Raw genomic sequence first — 20,506 nt, forward strand, 5'->3', positions numbered from 1 at the left:
GTACGGGGTTTCCTTTTAGGGTGATGAAAATGTTCTGGAACTAGACAAAGGTGGTAGTTGCACAACACTGTGAATGTACTAAGTGTTTCCGAATTTGTGCATTTTTAAATGGTTAATTTTATATTATGTGAATTTCACCTCATTTAAAAAAAACACACTGGGGGAGAAAAGGGAAGAGAAATTTGTATACTTCAAATGAGCCAGAGACTTCACATATATTATTAAAATTTGTGTTTACAATTTTGTAAAGCAAGTATTATTCTCTCGATTTTACATATAAAGAAATAGAGGCTCAGCGAGGTAAGTAACATCCAATCCAGTATCACACATCTAGTCTAGAAGTGGTAGAAATGGGATTCAAATTCAGGTCTATCTCACCCAAAAGCCCACGCTCTCTGCTTAAACCGGGTACTATTTTTAATTAGTGAGGGAAAAAATGAAAAGACATGGTCTTTTAATTAAAATATTTTCTATAAACTTAATGAACAAAACGCAGAATTAAGTGGTTGGCTTAAACATTTTTTCAGGTTCAAATCTGAGGAAGCTTACATGTAAACAACAAAGAAAAATATTTAAAGTAATACTGAAAACAAACTATCAACATGCCCTTAATAATCCAGTGTTTTAGGTGCTTCAGTTTTTTCAATTCTCTTGGCTGAATATAAACCCTTAAGGAAAAAAATGGCATCAAATATTGGACTATCTTCTGATAGTCTTTCTTTACTCTTTAAATTTTCTTGTGGATTTTCTCTAATTCAAATATTTACAATCATAACACATTTTATATTTATCTATTAATTACTAGAATAACAGAGTAAGACTACTTAAGTAAATGGGACCAAACCAATACAACTCTGTGTACATGGAACAGAATACAACATATGCTTTTGAAGATGTCCTCAGTTGGTCTCAATGAGTCTTGGCAATGAACATTTCTGATTTTTTAATTAAAGTTTCCTAATGCTTATATACCAAAAATATTATCAGTGATTATATCCAGATGGCAGGAATATAAGCAATTTTTAGATTTTACTCATCACTTACCTTTGTTTTCTAAATGTTCTACAATAAATACCAATTTTTGTCATTAAAAATATAAAATGCCCCAACAAAGATAAACAACCTAGCCACTTTTTGAATAAGAATAGAACCAGTCACTCTAAATATTTCGATGTCTCTAAAGAAAACAATTATTCAACATAAGCATTATAATATTCTGTTTTGATAAAAAGCCATACAACTTTTAGACTAGCGTATATGTATCCACTAAAAATAACATTAGAAAAACCTACACAGGTTCACTGCATACCTATAGAGACCTTTAGAATCTACAGCTCAGTCTCCAGCAGTTTCAGAATTAAAGAGCAGACCCCCTCATTACCAAGGCAGAAATCTTTCAGAGAAGCTTACTCAGCAGAACATAATCATAAAAGCATCTCTACTGCCCAAGCAGTTGACCATCAGAGACATATGGTGCCTACCATTCATAGTAGCAGGGGCACTCTCTGTCCTGGTCAGATACCTTCCCACACCTCAATCCTGCCTCCCACAGGTCTCTGCTTATCATTCTTCCTTTTATCATTACTTAAAGACTTCTCTACCATACCACTTTTTTACTCTATCTCTTACTTGCCCAAAACAAACATAGAAGTCCTTTTTTGACCCCCACCCCTTGTTCACTTTAAAAGGTTTATTTGCTTTACCACTAATCACTACAAGGGAAAAAAAGTTACAAAGGAAAACAAGATCTCTAATTTTTAGTGGTAGCTATCCTGGTTTTTATGGAGACAGGACCTGTCTTTTCAAATTTAACCCTTGTTGGGCCTTGCAGCCAGTTACCTATTCTGACCTGAGGGCTCTGCCCAGTTCCCTGCTCATTGACCAAGAAGAGGTGGTTTGGTTGGCGTGGTGAGAGTCCAGTAGCGTGAACAAACCCTTAGTTCCTCCACTGTCCCTCCTGATTCTCCTTCATGAACCATGTAGGTTTCTCTCAACACGAAGAACCACAGGTTTACAGTATTAAAAACACCTTAAACATATAATAAAAGGTAACTTTCACATAAAAAGAAATAAATCATTCACTCAGAAAAATAAAGATCTCATTTAAAAGAACTTGCTTTTGGGGTCTGAGAGAGCGTCTCCATTTGGGAAGTGCTGCTATGTCTTTTCCAGTAGCCTTCAAAAATTATGTCTGGACAACTAAACCAAAACCAAATATACTGAAAGGATCTGTAGCTTTGAGTCACTCCTTCCCCCGTTTCAAAACAGGGCTTGGAGATCTAAGGTAAACAGATTAAAGAAGAGAGAAGAAATTCTTCATACACATACCTTATAAAACATACATTAATCTGCATAGAATATTCTATCTTAAGGTGATTTAAAACTTGTAAAAATGTTACTGGGAAAATTTTTCCAAACAAAATTGAAAGGATAAAGGATAGCTCTCTAACTTAAACAAATTACACAAGTCCAGTTATTTATCTCCATACCTAAGTGAGAATGCCTTTTTTCCTTGGCATACATACAAAATTAAAACAAGAAAATCTAATTTAGTAGAATTTACATTATTTTTCTACCCTGTTATATAATTATTTCTCATATGTATTTAGTCTAGAAAGGAAATCATAAAAATGCAAGAACAAGCTACAAATTACAATTCGAATTTAGAAGGGCTTTAAGAGTGTTGTTTTAAAAATATACTTGTTTTCTACTTTCGGATCATAGATGCTTTGTAAACCACTCCTGTCAGCTTCATTGGGGGTGCTTCCCGTGAAGATCATTTTATTTCACAATTACTACTCATATCTGCTCAGTTCATGGGAAACCAAGATTTTGGTTAAAATGACATTATTAAAGAAGATGACAGTTTCCAAAATCTTTACTATTTTGAGAAGAAAGTTCACACAAAAAGAAGCAACTTCAGTTGTTTCAGGTCAATTCATAATTCACCTAACAAGACCAGCTTTTTTTTTTCCTTTAATTTATTTTATTGAAGTATAGTTGATTTACGATGTTGTGTTAGTTTCAGGTATACAGCAAAGTGATTCAGTTATATATATATGTATTCTTTTTCATATTCTATTCCATTATGGTTTATCAAGCCTGAGCTTGTAAAAGTCACTCAATTTTTAAACCATAACGTCTTTTTTCTTATTGAATGACTTCTATAGAGTGACTTCCATTATGCTCCTAAAAAAAACATAGCAGTCACCACTATAATTTCCACAAAACACATTAAATGTATTGACACAATAATTAGTAAAATATGTTATCCACATTTCTATATCATAAAAGTCCTTTTAATAAGTCTCACGAAATACCAGTGAAAAATCATGTCATATTCCTCAAAGCTATAGAAAAATATTTGGCAACTTTTGATTACAAACTGGAGATTTAAGTGATCAAGTTTGACTTACAATAGGGTTGTTCCTTTCTTATTTTAAACCATTTTTATCGTGGAAACAACCAAAATCTGACTTTTCCCTTGTACTGTAAAACTGTTTTTAGAAGTGACTAATCAAATAATAGTGCCAACAATTTCAGCACGTAATATTTAGAACAAAATAGAGGATTTTTTTTTATATAACAGAAATGACTGGGATATTTAATATACAAAAGCTAACAAAGCAGACAATGAATTTCTTTAACCACACTTCAACTGCAATAGAAAGAAACTTTTGGGGTAATTCCTACCTTTAGAAATATTCCAGAGAAACAAATTGTTGCTGTATTTACCACAAGGGTGATTTAGGTTCCATTTGATAGCCTTTCTCCTCTACCAGGAATAAAACTGCCTTTCTGGAGAAAGCGAGTTAACAACAAAGCCCATGTTGCTGGAGCAAGCCTGAATTTCTAGCAAATGGGATGAAGCTATTTGCATTTGTTGGTTTGGGGGGGGGAGGGGATTAAGAGGGCTGCTAAAGTAATTCGCATATTGTCTGTGGGCTGTATAGACAGTGATCATCAGTCACCTGCTCAAACTTCCTTCACTCCTGCCTTCAGAAAAGAACCAAAGGTTACCCTGGGTCAGAGAATCTGGAAACAAATGAGAAGACATGCAAAAATCTAACTGCCAACCCATTGCGTCTGTAGACAAAGTTATTCCCGCTGGACCACATGTCCTAAAAACCAAGACACTTTAATAGTCTCAAGAGAACTTGTTAAAATATATCATAGAACAGAAACAAGAAAGAAGCTTCAGGCTCTGCTTGCAATTACTGCAGTATTTAGCTGAAAACAGAAAAAGGACATTTGTTTTTTTCTTCAAGATACTTCTTTGCATCATAATAGCTGTCTCATTTGCACAAGCAAAACATTTGTTCCAAGCTGTACATATGAAAAAGAAAATATCAGCTGTTTAAAATTTCTTGGCTTTTGAGTGAATAATTTGGGTTGATAGCATTTCTACCTATTTCTTTTATACCAAACAGGAAAAGTACTAAACATACTAAGCATATTAGTCTGTATTTTATTTTGAGCTACATTAAGGGCAAAAATCTAAACAAATACTCGAATGTTTATTCAGAAGCTTTCTGATAGGACTGATACACCTCGAACTTTTTACAGCCTTAATTTTATGTACCTCTGCTACTTTTGACCCACTATAACACAGAGAAAGGAAAAGTGCTGCTTTATGTGGTGTTTACTGAACACACACAGTCATATAAAAAGAGGGAAAAATTTGGTAAAGATATGTCCGAAAAACTATAAAATCTTAATTTTAAAATTTAGAGAGAGGTGAAGCACAAGTTATAGAAACCACATACTCCTCTGGTTACCCAAACAAAGAGCAAAAGCAACCATAATTTCTGGTTTTGTTTTTTTAAAAAATGAGAATGAGATGGGGGGGTGGGGAGCAGAGCTACTTCTTGTTTGCACATGGAAGCTTTGAAATATTTCTCAAAAGACTAACTTTGAAAAAGAATATATATATGTATAACTGAGTCACTTCGCTGTATAGCAGAAATTAACACATTATAAGTCAACTGTACTTCAATAAAACTTTTTAAAAAGACTAACTTTTAAATAGTTCCAAAGGAAAATGTTACGTAGGAGAAAATAAGACTACAATATAAAATGACTAATTACATTTTTTTAAAAGATCAAAAGTTTAGATTTTAAAACCCACTCCTTAAAATTTTAATTAAAAGCTAAACCATACACATGTGTGCGCGCACACACGACGTAAAATAAACCACCATTCAAAGAAGCAGCTAACAGTGCCCAGGCTAATTATATTTAAAACCTATTTTTCACTTTAATCTTAAGAAGAAAGTTCCTACTCATACAATTTATGTCTGAATTAACAACAAAGAAAATCTAATATGCCAGTTCTATCAATTATTCATAATCAGAAATGTTTTACAAAGTTGTGAAGGAAATGTCATGTTACCATTGAGTTCCACTTGGAAATTAAAGCTGTTTCCATGAGAGGCAGGGGGTCAGGGACCCAAATAAACTGAAGGATTTTTATCAAGAAAAGAGTTAAAATGATCACTGACAGGATATGGTGCCACTAGACAGGAATGCTTGGCTACACCTTTCTGATTCTAGGTTTTCCCCTCCTCTGCATTTCTCTTTGGACCAGAGGAATTCCTCTATACCCCTGGGATCCTGCAACTTTATACTCTAAGCATCTGGAAGCTTGCTGCCCTCTTTCTTGGTTTGTATGGTCACAAATGCTTAAAGGATTAGACTACAAGATGACACTTCACACTAGTGTGGGTCATTAATTTATAATCAATGATGCATAAATCTGAAACTACGTTAAATAAAACTAATTCATTAATGTTTCAGAAATTATATAAATTTAAAGTTTAATTTATATAGTTAACTTTAAAAGTATTTAAGTAGCTTTAAAGCCAGGTAGAATGGTTTATAATATAGCTATATTTATAAAATGAAACAAAAAACTTTGAATATCCCACAATATTAGAAAAAATTTAACATTGGGTCAAATTTTTAAAAAGAATCCTCTGCTTCTGAATTTCCCCAATTTCTCAGAAGACTAAAAACCTACATTTATTGTGTTTATAAAACAAAATAGTAACCTATTTGTTTACAAACTTTCCCAAATAAAGACAGGGAAAAGAAAAGTTTTTAAAAAAAATCATACATAGCCTTTAAAATAACAGGTGTCCCAGTTCTGATGCTAAGTTGCTGGATTCCAAGTCTTGTCCTTCATGTATTAAACATGTGGACTTTAATGAAATGACTGGCTATAAATTCCTATGACTGTATATGCCAGAGACAAAGGAAGGGCAATATGAGAAGAAACCAATAGTTAACCAATAGTTTACTGGGCATTCCTAAATTTCTATCATTTATTTAGAGAGAACTAAGATATGAGATACAAAGGGAGGGGGAAAAATCGAAACAGAGAATAGCAAGATCAAATAAATTTTGCAAGAAAAAAATCTACAATGAACTTTGTTTTAGTTTACTTCACTCAGCCTTAAGTTGCCAAGGACACAGCAGCACACATACTTCTTTCCTCTTTCTCACCAGACACCTTGTGCAGGTCTCTAGAATAAATCTGATGAGCTGTGACAGCACCAACCAGAAGTAAAGAGCTTTGAAAGACTGTAGAGTCATTAACAAGAGCCAAGAAAGGAAAACCTAAATAAACGAGGAAAAAAAGCCACTCAGCTTGCTTTATTTTCTATTGAAGGTATGTTTCTCAGTGGATTTTTATACCAATGATAGGCCTGATAAGAACTTAGCTGTTTCTGATTATAGAAGTGTTAACACCAGCAGAAAAATTGTTAGAAAAAGTTTTAAAGTAAATTAAACCTTATTACTATTCTTGAAAGGAAAACCAGTAAAGCTTAAATAAGGTTTTTAATGTAAAGTCAAATAAAGTAGCACTCATGGAAGCCTCACTACATTTCTTTAAGAAACTATACTAGTGAATTGTCTTTAGTCATTAATTATTTGAAAAGGTTTTATGTGCTGCAGTCTAAAAAAAAAAAATTGGAAAAGCAATTAAACAAAGGTCAAAAAACAAACATTTCCAATGTGTTTAAGAAATATTCAAAACAAATGAAAACAATAGATTTTTTTAATTCATAAAATTCAATTGATTTAATATTATTTGTGCCTTTTAAAATTATTTAACTCTAAGGCCCTTAAATTATTTAATATTCAAGTCAAAAAATTTAATATTTCTGTACATTTTCTTAAAAGACCATAAATAACATTAAAAAGCAAACGACCGAGAAAAGGTTTTTACTTTTATGACAAAGGGTTGATATGTGCAATAAATGAAGCACTCAAACAAATCAACAATGAAAGGAACACTCTAAGAAAAAAATGGGAGAAGACAATTAGGAAAATGCTAGAGGAATATTAATGGCCAAAATACATGGAAAGAAAAAGATTCAACCTCACTAGTAATCTAAGAAATGAAAAATTTTAAAATAACATTTTTAAAATTAGCAAAAATAAGAAGATAATGCCCAAAGTTGACCAGAGAAGGAAAAAAACATTTTCACCCACCACTGAGGGGGAGTGGAAGTGAGTATACCTTTCTGAACGACAATTTGTCAGCCTTAGAAACGTACCCTCTGACTCAACAAACTTATTCTATGTAGATAATTAGAGAGGTATGCAAAGATATATTCTTCATATCATCTACTTTAATAACATAAATCTTGAAACATTCTAAATGCCAAACAAAATAGATGTTTGGTTAAATAAATTATGGTATAGCCATACAATGGAGTAAAAAACAAATAAAATTGAATTTGTAGGGATATATTTCACATGGGAATACAGTCACAAGATAGCATGAAAAAGTAGACAAGAAAGTGGAATATGCAGGATAATCTCTCTTCAAACTGAAACTGTTAATTAAAGATACAAATGTAACATACCAATACACTCTTGTTTAAAAAAAAAAGGCCACAGATAAAAGCAAAAGTCCCCATTACCACTTCCTTTACCACCCTATGCCCCTTTTCAGAAATTATCACTGTTACAGATTTGATATACCGTATAGCCTTTCAGATCTTTTCTGTGTATTTATATACATATATCTACAGTTAAATATAGAAATACATACTACTTGTTTTGTCTTAACTTAATGGTATTATATTGTATGTATGGGGGGGTTGTTTTTTTTCAATTAATACATCTTGGAGAGTTTTCTTTCTTAGTAAACAGGAACACTTTCATTCTTCTAAACTGTTCTATATGATTTTAAAGAATAAATACACCATAACTTAACATTATTCTACTGATTTGGCTGTGTGCGTGTTCTTAAGGTATATGTGTAAAACAAAAAGAAAAAAAGGCACTATGAACCCAAATATAGATAAAACTGTTTGCCATGGTTATCTCTGCATGCTTTTCTCAACTCTTTCCTTTGAACATTACTTTTCCTATTAGAGAAAAATGATTTAAAACTAATAAAAAATAATTTAAAAATATTTGGCTTTCAAGAATATTTCACATTATATCTAAGAAATGATACTTATATATTATAGCTGCCATTTAATGAATGATATATTGGCTAAAGTAAATGTTTTCTCTACTCAAAAAGAGTATTTCACCTAGTGTAAGCAAGTACAGTACTAACCCTATTAATCTATCTGCAATTAATAAGCAATGCTTGAAAAACAATCAAAATGAATCATATATGCAACGTTAAGTATCAACTAACAATCTTTAACCATACTTTTCCCAGAATCCTAAGGTTCTTCTGGGGATTTCTGTGAATCTTTACAAACCAGAATGTGGCACCAGTGGGCACATCTTTGTTTCTACTCTACTGTTTCCAAATTCTACCTTGGCATGGGTTGATTTATTTGTATTCAAAAAGTAGTCATAAATGATACTACAAAGCTAAGGTAACCAAAACAGCAATGGTAGGGCACAAAAACAGACACACATCAATGGAACAGAATAGAGAGCCCAGAAATACACCTACAAACCTACGGTCAATTAATCTATGACAAAGGAGGCAAGAACATACAATGGAGAAAAGTCTCTTCAACAAGTGGTGTTGGGAAAGCTGGACATCTACACGTAAATCAATGAAATTAGAACACTCCCTCAAACCATATACAAAAATAAACTCAAAATGGTTTAAAGACCTAAATATAAGACATGACACCACAAAACCCCTAGAACAGAACATGGGCAAACATTCTCTGACATTAATTGTAGAAATATTTTCTCAGATCAGTCTCGCAAAGCAAAAGAAATAAAAGAAAAATAAACAAATGGGACCTAATCAAACTTAAAAGCTTTTGCACAGCAAATGTAACCATCAACAAAACAAAAAGACAACCTACAAAATGGGAGAAAATATTTGCAAATGATGCCACCGACAAGGGGTTAAGATCCAAAACAAAGAACTCATACACTGAACATCAAAAAAACAAACAACCCAATCAAAAAATGGGCGGAAGACTTAAATAGACATTTCTCCAAAGAAGACATACAGATGGCCAACAGGCATACGAAAAGATGCTGAACACTGCTAATTATTAATGAAATGGAAGTCAAAACCACAATGAGGTATTGTCTCACACCAGTCAGAATGGCTATCACCAAACAGTCTATAGGGACTTCCCTGGTGGCGCAGTTGGTTAAGAATCCGCCTGCCAATGCAGGGGACACGGGTTCGATCCCTGGTCTGGGAGGCTCCCACGTCCAGGAGGCTCCCACACGCTGTGGAGCAACTAAACCCATGCGCCACAACTACTGAGCCTGTGCTCTAGAGCCTGTGAGCCACAACTACTGAGCCCACGTGCCACAACTACTGAAGCCCATGCACCGCAATGAAGAGTAGTCCCCCGCGTGCTGCAACTAGAGAAAGCCCGTGAGCAGCAATGAAGACCCAACACAGCCAAAACTTAATTAAGTAATTAATTAATTTTAAAATCTATAAAAAAAAGTCTACAAATAATAAATGCTGGAGAGGGTGTGGAGAAAAGGGAACCCTCCTACACTGTTGGTGGGAATGTAGATTAGTGCAGCCACTATGGAAAATAGTATGGAGGTTCCTTTCAAAACTAAAAACAGAGCTACCATATGATCCAGCAATCCCACTCCTGGGCATATATCCGGAAAAGATGAAAACTCTAATTCGAAAAGATACCCGCACCCCAATGTTCATAGCAGCACTATTTACAATAGCCAAGACATGGAAACAATCCAAGTGCCCATCAACAGACAACTGGCTTAAGAAGATGTGGCATATATATATATGTGGAATATTACCCAGCCATTAAAAAGAATGAAATACTGCCATTTGCAGCAACATGGATGGACCTAGAGATTATCATACTAAGTAAGTCAGACAGAGAAAGACAAATATTGTATGCTATCCCTTATATGTGGAATCTAAAAAATAATACAAATGCATCTATATACAAAACAGAAACAGACTCACAGACATAGAAAACTCATGGTTACTAAAGGGGAAAAAGGGGGAGGGATAAATTAGGAGTATAGGATTAAAAGATACAAACTATTATACATAAAACAGATAAGCAACAAAGATTTATTGTATAGCACATGGAACTATATTCAATATCTTTTAATAACCTATAATGGAAAACAATCTGAAAATATATATATATATAACTGAATCACTTTGCTGTACACCCAAAACTAACACAGTATTGTATATCAACTGTACTTCAATTTTTTAGAAGTACAAAAACAAAATGAAAAAAAAGTAGTCATAAAAAATGCTTCACAATGTCAAATTACTTGTGACATTTGAAATCCTTAATAATGATAAAACAGTTAAATTATAATATCCAACATTTAAAAATTTTCACAATGAAAGTAAACAACTTATCATTTGTATCTGTGTGGTTTTGCCAAGATTCAACAAAACCCACACCTAGAATTATAAGAGTGAAAATGCAAAACATCAAAGATGACATGAAAATATTAAAGTAGCTAGAGAAAAAAATGACATTACTGTCAGAGGAAAAATAGAATGACAGCTGAACTGTCAACAGCAGTGAAAATCAAAAGGCAAAATAATGATACCTTCAATGTGCTGAAAGAAAACAGCTGTCAACTTAGAATTCTACACCCAGAAAAAATGTCTTTCAAGGAAGGAGGTGAAATAATGACATATTCAGATGAACATAAACTGAGAAAGCATGCCACTAGCAGACCTTCACTAAAGGAAAGTCTCAAGGATCTACCTCAGGCAGAAGAAAATTAATCCCAGATGAAAGGGATTAAGGAGGATTCCTACTAAGGAGGAATAAAGAGCAAAGAACATGTTGAATATGTTGGTGAATCTCAACAAATATTGATTACTTAAACAATAATAGTAATAGTTTATAAGATTACAAAAATATATAATTAAAATATACAACAGTAATAACATGAATTTGAAGGGAGTAAATAGGTAGAGTATTCTAAGTTCCTTTTATTGTCTTAGTGCAGAAGAAAGATATTCATTTCAGACTTCCTTGAAGAAAGCATGTTAAAATTCCTAGAGTATTAAAAGAACGGAAAATATAGTGTATAACTTCCAAACAAGAGGGGAACAAATGGAATAAGAATAAATAATCCAAAAAAGGGTAAGAAAGGAAAACAAAACATAGAAAAGGCAAGACAAATAAAAAGCACAAAATAAGATGGCATACTGAAAACCCGATATATCTGTGATTACAATAAATATAAATAGATTAAAAGCTCCAGTCAGACTGGCTGACTGGCAAAAAAATAAAAATCCGACTATTTGCAAGAAATACATCTCTTTAGATTAGGATAGATAAAGGCTGAACATTAGAAAGAGAAAGAGAGAGAATAAGAACACCAACCAAATAAAAGTTGGTATAACAACAATAACAAAAAGCTGGTATAGCTACATTAATACAAGATAAAAGCAGACTTTAAGCTAAAAAAAAAAACAAACAAAAAACATAAAGAGGATTACTACAGAAGGTTCAATGGACCAGAAAGTTATGAGAGAATTCAAATTTGTACACACCTGATAATGGAGCCAGAAAACAGACAGAGCATAATGTAAACACTAGAAGAACTACAAGGAAAAACAGACCCATAATCATAATGGAACCTATAGGGGAAAAACAATTTGAATAAAAGCAAACTTCTCATCAGAAACCATGGAAGCCAGAAGGAAGCTGCACAACATTTTTCAAGTGCTGAAAGAAAACAACTGCCAACCTGGAATTCTATATCCAGCAACCACCTTTCAAGAATGAAGGGGAAATAAAGACATTCTTAGATGAAGAAAAACTAAAAATTTGTTGCCAGCCAACATACCCTAAAAGAATGACTAAAAGAAGTTCTCTAAACAGAAAAAAAAAAATGATAAAAGAAGGAATCTTTGAAAATCAGGAAAGAAGAACGAACAACTGAAAGGGCAAAACTGTGCATAAATACAATAGATTTTCCTTCTCTTCTTGAGTTTTCTAAATTATGTTTTATGATTGAATCCAAAATTATCACACTGTATAATGCCACTCTCAATGAATATAGAGGAAATATTTAAGACAACTATAAATGGTAGAGGGTAAAGGAACATAAATTGAGGTAAAGGTTCTAAATTTCACATTAACTGGTGAACTGTCTAGTGGGGTAAAGGACAGAGGAGGCATATTTCTGAAAGTATTGAAGTCACATTTTTAAAAACACTTTGCATCTCCTATTTACTCCTCAACTTTCTAAATCTGTTTTTTCAAGGAAGTCTAGCAACCACGCTTTTACTTAAGACCACTAATGAGCTCTCTCTCTTGAGTTTTATGTTGCATTTGATAGTGTTGAATACTTATTTGCTTAAAATCTTTCCTCTCCTGTTGTTGGGGGAATCAACCTAGTGCTTTGCCTACATTTATATACTTTTTCTCAGTGTCCTAAATTGAATTCTATCATCTACCCATCTCTTATTCTTGTGTTTCTCAAAGTCTGGGCTTCAAACCATGTACAATGGAAACACCTGAGCCCCACTCCAGACCTACTGATTCAGAAGCCCTAGACGTGAGCATCAGGATATCAGCCTTTTAACAAGCTCTCCCAGGTGATTCCAGTGTGAGAATTATTGTTTTAAATGTTGACCCACAAGGTTCTGTGGTTGATCCTCATCTACCTCCACCCGTTACACATGTATAAATAAAATCACACGCAAAACTTCCACCACTCACTGCTATCAACAGGATGTGTAAGCTGCCCACCTCCACACCAACTCCCCCGCCAGCACCTATAATCCCACCCGACACAAAGCGTATTTATTTGAATGAACGTGATGATTCTCAAACCTGCTTTGTCAACCAAGACCTAACTCTTTTAGGCTTCATACCTGCATGTACATCCATCCAATGGACATGTCTACCTAGATGTCCTAAATTACCCTGAATCAGTTAGGATTAAATTCAGCTAACAGTAACAGAAAAGCCTAAAACAGTGGTTTATATAACACAGAAATTTATTTCTCTCAAATAATAGTCTGGAATAGGCTAGTATAAAAATTCTGCTCCACAAAGTTCTCAGGGACTCTGGCTCCTTTCTGCTTTCCACTTCGAAATGCCTAGAATACGGTCCCCATTTCATAATCCAAGATAGAGCTCCATCCAAAACAACCACATTCCTAGCAGCAGGACAGAAGCAAGAAGAAGGAAGAGAGAATGGTACATTCACTTCTCTGTAACACACTACCTGTACTTTTATCCCACTGACAAGGACTTAAGTCTCACAGCCATAACTAACTGCTAAAAAGGCTGGAAATCTAGTCTTTATGTTAGGCAGCCAAACTGCGTTATTAAGGAAAAAAATAGGGAGACCAGATACTGAAGGACAATATCATTCTGGGCTACACATTCCAAAGTTACCATGTCCCAAACTGAACTCACCAGTTTTCAGAACACACTGTGCAATTTCACACCTTTGTGATGTGTCCACCCTACCTTTATTTCCATTCTGCCTGGCAAACTCCTTCTCCTCTCTTAATACTCACATTGTGTGTCTTTTTGTGAAGCTTTACCCAACCACCTTTCCGCCAGCCTAAACAGACCAGATGTCTTTCGGGCACCTTCATATCTAGCATACATCTCTAGTTTTACACTGCTAATTCTGTATTGTATTTTTTTTTAAAGTCTATCCCTCCATTCATCCCTCTCCCACTAGAAGGTAAACTTCTTGAGGGCAGAGACTATGCCTTATTTTATTTATTTATTTATTGGCTGCACCACAGGGCTTGTGGGATCTTAGTTCCCCGACCAGGGATTGAACCCATGCCCCCTGCTGTGGAAAGATGGAGTCCTAACCACTGGACCGCGAGGGAATTCCCATGCCTTATTTTAGTATCATACACACATAAATCTGTATCACACTAAATTTTACAAAAATCAACCATTAACATCTCTTTCCTAAAATTATGGCAGCAGGGAACCAAAGAGGTACCTAACAAAAAGATCATCATGGTAGGTAGTATTGTAGTATAATGGGATGTGTTAAAGTTCCAAATTACAGAAGATTCTAATAGCAGTTACAAGAATAATACGGCTATGTGCTCATACCTAGCCACTGCCCTCCTCCACCACACTACCTACTCATTTGCTACACCCATCTTTTTTTTTCTGGTATAAATAAATAAATTTAGTGGGGTAAATTTTAAGTATGTTTACATTTGATTCCACTTATAAGTTTACATTTAACTTAGGCCAAATGATTGGGTTCTGTGCTTAGACTCCACTTAAACCTCAGCAGTTATTCCATCACAGAAGACCAGGTTAGGCATGTCTATGTCCTTGGAAAAGTCAACCAAGGAGCTTCAATATTTTGATGACTTTTCTTTGAAAGAAAATATCTAGACTAGATGACACTATATTCAACTTGGGAAGCACATCATTACAACTGATAAACACATGACGGAAATAACATACTAACCTATGATGGCTTCCACAGTCAAAAATTTTTACGGACATGTAGATTTTACTTAACACTATCAAAGTATCAATTTAACTTGAAAAAACAACCAAAATCATGTAAAACATGTATATAACACTTGTTATGCCCAACCTTTAAAAAACTATCTTCAAGATACAAACAATGGAATGCCATGTGTAATTTTAAATAGACTATCAACTATAAAGGTACCTGAGCACCCCAAAATGTTTCTAGCAGCAAGGCTTCAATAGTCTAAGTGTGACTTGTAGCTTTGTCCATATTCCCCAGTGTGGACTGTCAATTCAGACCATGATGTTGTGTTGGCCCTCAAAAATTCTAATTGTAAACTTTTACCTCCAGTTCTCCAACCTGGACAGTACCCTCGCTGTTCTGCCTGCTGCTCCTCAGTTGGACATGAAATCCTACCCTCAATGCCAAGAGCAGTTAGATCTAACTTCAATAAAATAAAAGAACATGTATTAATTAGTTATTATCTTACCATGAGTTCCTGGTGGTTGTAATACATCTCCTGTCAGGCGACACCACCCAACTGGGAAAATATCTCGACAATAATACTTGCACCAATAATCAAAAGTTCCACTCCAGCCATCGAATGTTATATAAACTTCATCTCCTTTAACATTTCCAATAGTTGCAGGGCAGATCAGATAAGGGTTCTTTTTGTCTATAGCTTCAAGTTTCATTCCCACTTTAAAAGTATTTACAGGTGGCTTTGGTGGTTCCTACCAAAACATTAAAAAAAAGTTTTCATTGTTAAAATGTATTAAGAAGCATTTGCTCAATTGTATTCTTACAACCTTTAGCAACCAAAAATTAAGCTTCATGTTTATCAATTAAATACAGGAAGAAACAGTTCTCACAGATTCCTCTGAAACTCTGCTCTACAATATCTCACTTACTCTGGAGCAGAGCCAAGAACCTAGAAGAAAACAAAACCAGCCTGATAGTAATTCATTCATTCATTCACTCAAGAAGTATGTATTATATACTATGTACCAGGAATTTAGCATTCATAAGTGAACAAAAATATCAAGATCCCTGTTCCGGTGGAGCTTATATTCTAGTAGTGGTGGTAGCAGGGGTAGGGGAGCCAGATAGGATGAAGGGGAGGAAGCAACAACAAGAAATTTTAAAAGAGAGAGTCAAACAAACCTAAAAATATATAAATTATAGGGTATTTTGAAAGATAGTAAGTCCAAAGAGAAGGAACAGCAGCAGATAACATCTAAAAAAAACCTCAAAGTATAAAATGCAGATACAAGAACATGAAAGTCACACAAGTCTGGAGTCATTTATGATATGCAATCCAGAAACAAATATTTAAAAGTATTCCTTAAGGACTTCCCTGGTGGTCCAGTGGTTAAGAATCCACCTTCCAATGCAAGGGACGTGGGTTCGATCCCTGGTCAGGGCACTAAGACCCCACATGCCGCGGGGCTTGTCCTGCTCTATAGCCCATGTGCCACAATTAGAGACAAGCCCACGCACCACAAGGAAGAGCCCGCATGCCACAATGAAAGATCCCACGTGCCACAACTAAGACCTGACGCAGCCAAATAATAAATGTTTAAATAAAAATAAAAGTATTCCTTAGTTACAGAAAGTTAAAGCATGCAAATGCTAACAGGATTCTTAGAAAGCCCAAGTGCTATGTTAAAAGCAACATCTTTTTTTTTTTTTTTCAACTTGCTTTTTATCCTAGTAAATGGCACCATCAGCAATCCAATCACCCAAGCCAGAAATCTGGAAATGGTCCTAGACCTGTGGTTCTCAGCCTGACTGAACATTAGAATCACCTGGAGCCACACTGCCAGCGCTATTGATTAAATCAGTCTAGGTGGGGCTCACGGCATGTTTTAATTGCCCAGATCCAAGGATGAGAACCACTACCCTAGATGCATCCTTTCCCCCTAACACAATCAAAGACCACAACCTGCCAATTCTACCGCCTAGATCTTTAGAATAACGATATTGAAAGTTAAACCTTCAGGGGACTTCCCTGGTGGTGCAGTGGTTAAGAATCCGCCTGCCAATGCAGGGGACATGGGTTCGAGCCCTGGTCCGGGAAGATCCCACATGCCACGGAGCAACTAAGCCCACGCGCCACAACTACTGAAGCCCGCGCTCTAGAACCCGAGAGCCACAACAAGAGAAGCCACCGCAGTGAGAAGCCTGTGCACCGCAACAAAGAGTAGCCCCTGCTCACCGCAACTAGAGAAAGCTTACGCCCAGCAACGAAGACCCAACGCAGCTATAAGTAAATAAATAAATAAGTTAACCTTAAGGAGTGCTTATTATATATATATAAAAAAAGGTAACCTTCAATTGTTTAGTATATGCCAGGCACAGTTTAAATATTTTCCATATATTCATTTAATTCTCACAACAATCCTATGAAGTCAGTGCAATTATTATACCCATTTTACAGATGATAAAACTGATGCACAGTGGCCTAAGACTATACCATAAGTATCAGAGCTAGATTTTAAACTTAAATAGCCAACTTTGTGGAACACCCTACACCCCATCATCTGCTGGGCCAACTCCAACTCATCCACACTTCAAAGCCCAATTCTCCTGGTCTCTTTAAGGCTTCCCTGACCAATGCATGCCCACTCCAAGGCCCACCAAAGAGGTGATCTTGCCTTCAACTGTGAAACTACTGTTAAAATGTGTTCACTCCTCTGAGACTTCCCCGGCGGTCCAGTGGTTAAGACTCTGCCTTCCAATGCAGGAGGCGTGGGTTCAATCCCTGGTTGGGGAGTTAAGATACCACATGCCGTGGGGTGCGGCCAAAAAGTTAAAAAAAAAATGTGTTCACTCCTCTATGAGACAAAGGGATTCTTAAAACCAAGTACCACATCTTTTACATATTGTTATTTCCAGCACAGTATCCAACAGTAAGCATTTTTTAAATGAATGAACCAAGGAATCACCTGGAGAACAGTAAATGAGCTCTCAACTAACTCTTTCACCAAGATATAATTTTAAAAACCTATCTGGTAGGGGCTTCCCTGGTGGCGCAGTGGTTGAGAACCTGCCTGCCAATGCAGGGGACACAGGTTCGAGCCCTGATCCGGGAAGATCCCACATGCCGCAGAGCAGCTAGGCCCGTGAGCCACAATTACTGAGCCTGCGCGTCTGGAGCCTGTGCTCCGCAACAGGAGAGGCCGCGATAGTGAGAGGCCCACGCACCGCAATGAAGAGTGGCCCCCACTTGCCACACTAGAGAAAGCCCTCACACAGAAAGGAAGACCCAACACAGCCATAAATAATGAATTTTTTTAAAAAAACCTATCTGGTAGATTGGTTCCTTTTAAAAATGCCTCCTTTACTGTAAAGCAATTATACTCCAATAAAGATGTTTAAAAAAAAAAAAAGCCTCCTTTAAACCCATCTCAACGTCCCGTGCTTTCTCTTTCCTTTAGCCTTGCAATCTGAAAATTCCTTAATTCTTAGCCTTCAAAGTCCTTTTAGTTGCATACTCTTAATATGATTCTTAAAAACCACCCTGAAAGTCAGCAGGGCAAAAGTTAGACTGATCAAGGATCAAAGTATTTGATAAATAGCTGGTAAGTAAGAAGCAGAGTCACATACTGACACTTCATGAAAGGGCCAAAGGTCCGTTATCACTTACTACATAGGGAAAGAAGCGGGGGGAAGATTTTACAAAGTATAACCATGGAGGGTGATATATTTGTGCTAGACATTCACAGAACGCAAAAAACATTCAAGACACATATAAGGATCACAGGGCCTTACACTGTCATTGAACAGAGTAAGACTTTCCATAGCAAAGTGAACTAAGATCAAATGGCAATATACATTTTCTGCTACAAAACAGATTTAAGACAGTCATGACAAGAGAAACAGAACTAATTTTAAGATTCAAATGTATAACCTAAAAAGAAACCCCAATATGACAGTATGTTATCAATGTCACTATTGGCTGGCAAGTAACAAAAACCGGAAAATGATTACAGACAAAATGCAATTTATTCTCTAAAGATTTTCATGCTGTTTATTAATTCTTCTAAATTTCATGAATACTCTATCAAATTTTCTTACATAAGTACAGCCATACAGGTAAATTTTTTTTTTAAACATCTTTATTGGAGTATAATTGCTTTACAATGGTGTGTTAGTTTCTGCTTTATAACAAAATGAATCAGTTATACATATACATATGTTCCCATATCTCTTCCCTCTTGCATCTCCCTCCCTCCCACCCTCCCTATCCCACCCCTCTAGGCGGTCACAAAGCACCGAGCTGATCTCCCTGTGCTATGCGGCTGCTTCCCACTAGCTATCTATTTTACATTTGGTAGTGTATATATGTCCATGACACTCTCTCACCCTGTCACATCTTACCCCTCCCCCTCCCCATATCCTCAAGACCATTCTCTAGTAGGTCTGTGTCTTTATTCCCATCTTGCCACTAGGTTCTTCATGACCTTTTTTTTCCCCTTAGATTCCATATATATGTGTTAGCATACTGTATTTGTTTTTCTCTTTCTGACTTACTTCACTCTGTATGACAGACTCTAACTCCATCCACCTCACTACAAATACCTCCATTTCATTTCTTTTTATGGCTGAGTAATATTCCATTGTATATATGTGCCACATCTTCTTTATCCATTCATCCGATGATGGACACTTAGGTTGCTTCCATGTCCTGGCTATTGTAAATAGAGCTGCAATGAACATTTTGGTACATGATTCTTTTTGAATTATGGTTTTCTCAGGGTATATCCCCAGTAGTGGGATTGCTGGGTCATATGGTAGTTCTATTTTTAGTTTTTTAAGGAACCTCCATACTGTTCTCCATAGTGGGTGTATCAATTTACATTCCCACTAACACTGCAAGAGTGTTCCCTTTTCTCCACACCCTCTCTAGCATTTATTGTTTCTAAATTTTTTGATGATGGCCATTCTGACCAGTGTGAGATGATATCTCATTCATACAGGTAAATATTAATAAAGCTCTAGAAGAAAACAAATTTTTATTTTAAAAAAAATCAAAGGAACTACTGTTTTAATAACACAGTAAATGAAAGGGCTTTATCTCAAAACAACCTCCTTCCAGATTTAGATAACTGGCAAAATGGTTCCCTCTGCTGTCCACAAAAGGTAATGATACAAACTTGCTTTAAAATGTGTTGTTTTTTTTAAAATAAATTTATTTATTTATTTATTTATTTTGAGCTGCATTGGGTCTTCGTTGCTCTGCGCGGTCTTTCTCTAGTTGCGGCGGGCAGGGGCTACTCTTCATTGTGGCGCGCGGGCTTCTCATTCCGGTGGCTTCTCTTGTTGCAGAGCACGGGCTCTAGGCATGCGGGCTCAGTAGTTGTGGCTCACGGGCTTAGCTGCTCAGCGGCATGTGGGATCTTCCTGGACCAGGGCTCGAGCCCTAAAATGTTTTTAAAGACTATAGTTTGTGGGCTTCCCTGGTGGCGCAGTGGTTAAGAATCCGCCTGCCAATGCAGGGGACACAGGTTCGAGCCCTGGTCCGGGAAGATCCCACATGCCGCGGAGCAACCAAGCCGGTGAGCCACAACTACTGAGCCTGCGCTCTAGAGCCCACGCGCCTAGAGCCCGT

General features: G+C 35.9%; 1 protein-coding gene across 1 annotated transcript in view; it reads right to left on the reverse strand.

Annotated features, from left to right (window-relative positions):
• Window positions 1–20,506, reverse strand: part of LOC309619856 (sex comb on midleg-like protein 2) — an 89,410-nt gene that overhangs the window by 35,354 nt on the left and 33,550 nt on the right. The window contains exon 7 of the mRNA XM_082375704.1: window positions 15,383–15,626. Coding sequence (XP_082231830.1) covers window positions 15,383–15,626 — 244 coding nt within the window. The remainder of the gene's footprint in view (window positions 1–15,382; window positions 15,627–20,506) is intronic.

The sequence above is a fragment of the Balaenoptera borealis genome (genome assembly GCF_965194805.1).
Source record: "Balaenoptera borealis genome assembly, chromosome: X".
NCBI classification, from domain to species: Eukaryota; Metazoa; Chordata; class Mammalia; order Artiodactyla; family Balaenopteridae; genus Balaenoptera; species Balaenoptera borealis.